The sequence below is a fragment of the Podarcis muralis genome, chromosome Z (genome assembly GCF_964188315.1).
Source record: "Podarcis muralis chromosome Z, rPodMur119.hap1.1, whole genome shotgun sequence".
Classification (NCBI taxonomy): domain Eukaryota; kingdom Metazoa; phylum Chordata; class Lepidosauria; order Squamata; family Lacertidae; genus Podarcis; species Podarcis muralis.
The window spans coordinates 252,501-257,840 of record NC_135673.1 but is presented as its reverse complement, the minus strand read 5'-3'; the positions used below and the strand labels follow the sequence as shown (position 1 = coordinate 257,840).

General features: G+C 41.9%; 1 protein-coding gene across 1 annotated transcript in view; it reads left to right on the top strand.

Annotated features, from left to right (window-relative positions):
- Positions 1 to 4,254: 4,254 nt before the first annotated feature.
- The window catches only part of LOC144326117 (tubulin beta-4B chain), a 16,072-nt gene continuing 14,986 nt past the window's right edge, over positions 4,255 to 5,340 (top strand). The window contains exon 1 of the mRNA XM_077922209.1: positions 4,255 to 4,391. Coding sequence (XP_077778335.1) covers positions 4,335 to 4,391 — 57 coding nt within the window. The 5' untranslated portion in view covers positions 4,255 to 4,334. The remainder of the gene's footprint in view (positions 4,392 to 5,340) is intronic.

Sequence of the window (5,340 nt, the reverse complement as noted above, 5' to 3'; positions counted from 1 at the left end):
AATCACATTTACGAAGAAGTGGAATGAGGAGGCGGAGCTCTTTTTCGGCGCTGCGAATAAAGCTTCATTTTTGGCACTTAATATTCGTCCCGTGTCTTAATTAGTATATAAATTCAAATAAAATAATATAATGCAGAAAAATAATATATTATTATATATTATTAAAATAATATATAAATTCAAATCGTAGATAAATCGATATCAAATAATATACAAATTCAAGGCAGAACAATAATAATATGTCAAGTCAAATAATCTAAAAATTCAGTAAATCATAATAAAATATAAATTCAAATAATATATAAATTCCAGACAGAACAAATCTTGCTAATATTGATTGCTAATATCGATTGCTAATATCTGAAACAGATCTTGCTGATATCGGCTAATATCGATGGCTAATATTGCTAATATCTCCAGCCGAGATTGCGAATATTGCCAATATTGGCTAATAACTCAAGCAGATATTGCTAATATTGATTGCTAATATTGGCTAATATGGACTGCTAATATTGCTAATATTGATTGCCAATATTGCTAATACGGACTGCTAATCTTGCTAATATTGATTGATAATCTTGCTAATACGGACTGCTCATATTGCTAATATTGATTGATAATCTTGCTAATATGGACTGCTAATATTGCTAATATTGATTGATAATATTGGCTAATATTGATTGCTAATATTGGCTAATAACTCAAGCGGATCTTGCTAATATTGACTGCTAATATTGCTAATATCTCCAGCCGAGATTGCGAATATCGATTGCTAATATTGCTAATATCTCCAGTGCGGCCTACCCTTTTCTCCTCCCAAAGCGAAGCCTGAGCTCAATTAATGGTCCGTTTTGAAGCGGAAATAAAGGAAATAAAGCGTTAAAAAGGGAAATAAAAGAGATAAATGAGTGGCCTGTCAATCAATCAAATCAATCAGTCAATCAATCAATCAAAAAGGCCTCGGTTTCCGTAGCAACCAGTGCGGCCCACCCTTTTCTCCTCCCAAAGCGAAGCCTGAGCTCAATTAATGGTCCGTTTTGAAGCGGAAATAAAGGAAAGAAAGCGTTAAAGATGGAAATAAAAGAGATAAATGAGTGGCATCAATCAATCAATGCATTTTATTTCTATTTTTCATTTGTTTCTGCTTGAAAACGGACCATTAATGGAGCTCAGGCTTCGCTTTTTGAGGGAAAAAGCATAGGCCGCGCCTGGTTGCTAGGGAAACCGAGGCCTATTTTATTAATTAATTAATATATCTGATTAATTTATGCTTTAAACAGGCCACTAATTGATCTATTTCAATTTTAACGCTTTATTTCATCTATTTCTGCTTGAAAACGGACCATTAATAGAGCTCAGGCTTCACTTCTTGAGGGAAAAAGGGTAGGCCGCACCTGGTTGCTAGGGAAACCGAGGCCTATTTTACTAATTAATTAATATATCTGATTAATTTATGCTTTAAACAGGCCACTAATTGATCTATTTTCATTTTAATGGCTTATTTCCTTTATTTCTGCTTGAAATCGGACCATTAATGGAGCTCAGGCTTTGTTTTCCGAGGGAAAAAACGTAGGCCACACCTGGTTGCTAGGGAAACCGAGGCCTATTTTACTAATTAATTAATATATCTGATTAATTTATGCTTTAAACAGGCCACTAATTGATCTATTTTAATTTTAACGGTTTATTTCATCTATTTCTGCTTGAAAACGGACCATTAATGGAGCTCAGGCTTCGCTTCGTGAGGGAAAAAGCATAGGCCGCGCCTGGTTGCTAGGGAAACCGAGGCCTATTTTATTAATTAATTGATTTATTTGATTAATTTATGCTTTAAACAGGCCACTAATTGATCTATTTCAATTTTAACGGTTTATTTCATCTATTTCTGCTTGAAAACGGACCATTAATGGAGCTCAGGCTTCGCTTCGTGAGGGGAAAAGCGTAGGCCGCAGTCTGGTTGCTAGGGAAACCGAGGCCTATTTGATTGATTGATTGATTGATTGATTGACAGGCCACTAATTTATCGACTTTATTTCCATTTTTAACGCTTTATTTCCTTTATTTCCGCTTCAAAACGGACCATTAATGGAGCTCAGGCTTCGCTTCTTGAGGGAAAAAGCATAGGCCGCGCCTGGTTGCTAGGGAAACCGAGGCCTATTTTACTAATTAATTAATATATCTGATTAATTTATGCTTTAAACAGGCCACTAATTGATCTATTTTCATTTTAATGGCTTATTTCCTTTATTTCTGCTTGAAAACGGACCATTAATGGAGCTCAGGCTTCGCTTTTTGAGGGGAAAAAGGTAGGCCGCAGTCTGGTTGCTAGGCAGCCGTTGCTAGGGCGACCCGTGACGTCAGAAAAGGCCTATTTTCTCCTTTTTAGGCTTTTCTTTTTGCCACTAATTTAGCTCAGGCTTCATTTATAAGGGGAAAAAGTCTAGGCCGCGCCTTGTTGCTAGGCAACCGACGCGTTGCCAAGGACGCAGGCGTCGTTTGGCGCGCCGGGTTGCTAGGCAACCGACGCGTTGCTAAGGACGTGCTTTCTGCGTCACGACGTCACGACGCTCAGGCTTCGCATTTTGAGGGAAAGACTGGTTGCTATCGCCGTTCAGGTCCCGCCCGAAGCAACCAATCAGAGGCCTCCTTTCCGGCCCTTCCGAGCGGCCATTGGCTGGTTGGCGCTGCGGGGCGGGACTAAAGCTCCGCCGGACCAATGGAGAGAGAGCGGCGCTCCGAAATGCAAGGCGTCGGTCTGGTCGAATGGGGATGGTGGGCGGGCTGGGAAGGGACCAATGGGAAGCGCCCGACGGACGATGGATAAGGAGACGGACCAATAGGCGTCGAGCTGAGGGAAGGACGCTCCAATCACGGTCGGCTCGCTCAATGGAGGCGGGGAAACGGCGCTCCATTGAGGCCTATTGAGGTGGGCGGGCGCGGAACGGACCAATGGGAACCGCCCGTCGGCCGTGGAGGCGTGACGGACAAGGCGGCGGCCCAATCGACGCCTGAGCGTCATGACGTCCTTGGCAACGCGTCGGTTGCCTAGCAACAAGGCGCGGCCTAGACTTTTCCCCTTATAAATGAAGCCTGAGCTAAATTAGTGGCGATTTTAAAGCAGAAAGGAGGAAAAGAGGCCTTTTCTGACGTCACAGGTCGCCATAGCAACGGCTGCCTAGCAACCAGACTGCGGCCTACCCTTTTCTCCTCCCAAAGCGAAGCCTGAGCTCCATTAATGGTCCCTTTTCAAGCAGAAATCAATGAAATAAACCATTAATATTAAAATAGATCAATTAGTGGCCTGTTGAAAGCATAAATTAAGGGCTGGCTAGCAGCCAATGGCCGCTCGAGGTGAGCGAAGCGCGCTCCAATCAGCAGCCGAGCATTAGCAAAGGAGGCGGGGCCAGGCTTCCGTGCGACCAATCGCCTCCCGCGCGCCGCCGCGGCCGGACCCGCCCGACGGACGATGGACAGGGAGACGGACCAATAGGCGTCGAGCTGAGGGAAGGAGCGGCCGAGCAACGGTCGGCTCGCTGAGGGAAAAGGAGCGTCGACCAATGAGCGCCGCGGAACGGACCAATGGGAAGCGCCCGTCGGGCGAGGAGGCGTGACTGACAAGACGACGGCCCAATCGGCGCCGAGGGGAGGGAAGGACGCTCCAATCAGGAGCCGGCTAGGCATAGCAACGGTCGGCAGGCGGAGGGAATAGGAGCGTCGACCAATGAGCGGCGCCGACGGCTCTGAGGGAAAGGCGCTTCGACCAATGAGCAGAGGCGGGGAAAGGGCGCTCCATTGAGGCCTATTGGCGCGCGGTGGGCGGGACAATTGGAACCGCCCCTCGGCCGAGGAGGCCTGACTGACAAGGCGCCGGCCCAATCGACGCCGAGGTGCGGGAAGGACGCTCCAATCAGGAGCCGGCTAGGCCCAGCAACGGTCGGCATGCAGCGGGAAAAGGAGCGTCGACCAATGGGAACCGCCCATCGGCCGAGGAGGCGTGACGGACAAGGACGCTCCAATCAGGAGCCGACTGGCCTTAGCAACGGTCGGCACGCGGAGGGAAAACCAATGGGAAGCGCGCGTCGTCGGAGGAGGCGTGACGGACAAGGCGGCGACCCAATGGGCAGCCGACAATGAACAAAGGAGGCGGGTCGGGGGTTGTTCGGCTCGACCAATCGCCTCCCTCGCGCCGCGGCCGTTAGCCAATCGGCGCCCGAGTTGGGCCGGGTATAAAAGGCGGCGCCCGTTGCCGGGACGCCGCCAGTCTCTCCGGCGCGTCGAGCGGAGCGGAAGCCGCGGAAACTAAGCGAGGGAGGAAAGAAAGCGACAATAAAGCCATGAGGGAAATTGTCCATTTGCAAGCCGGCCAGTGCGGCAACCAAATCGGCGCCAAGGTGGAAGAAGCGTCGGGAATCATTAATCATAATTAATAATAATTAATAATAATGATAATTAATGATAATTAATAATTGATAATAATTAATGATAATTGATAAGAATTAATAATAATGGATAAGAATTAATGATAATTGATAAGAATTAATAATAATGGATAAGAATTAATGATAATTGATAAGAATTAATAAGAATGGATAATAATTAATGATAATTGATAAGAATTAATGATAATGGATAAGAATTAATGATAATTGATAAGAATTAATAATAATGGATAAGAATTAATAATAATTGATAATAATTAATGATAATTGATAAGAATTAATAATAATGGATAATAATTAATGATAATTGATAAGAATTAATAATAATTGATAAGAATTAATAAGAATGGATAAGAATGGATAAGAATAAAAAATAATAATTGATAATAACTGAGAGTTGATGATTAATAATAATGGATGGTAATTAATAATAATGGATAAGAATGGATAATGGATAAGAATGGATAATAATTAATAATAATTAATAATTGATTATAATTGAGAGTTGATAATAATTAATAATGGATAATAATTGAGAGTTGATAATAATTAATAGTTGATAATAATAAATAATAATAGTTAATAATTGATAATAAATAGTAGTTCATAATGGATAATAAATCATTGTCGTTAGCAATTGATAATTAATAATAACGGATAATAATAAATAATAAATACAAATAGTAATTGATAATAATAAATAATCATTGTTAGTAATTGATAATAATAAATGATAACGGTTAGTTATTGATAATTATTAATAATTAATAATAAATAAAATAGTTAATAATTGAGAATAATAAATGATTATTGTTAGTAATTGATAATTAATAATAATTGAGAATAATTAATAAATAAAAATAGTTAATAATTGATTATAATAAATAATTATCGTTAGTAA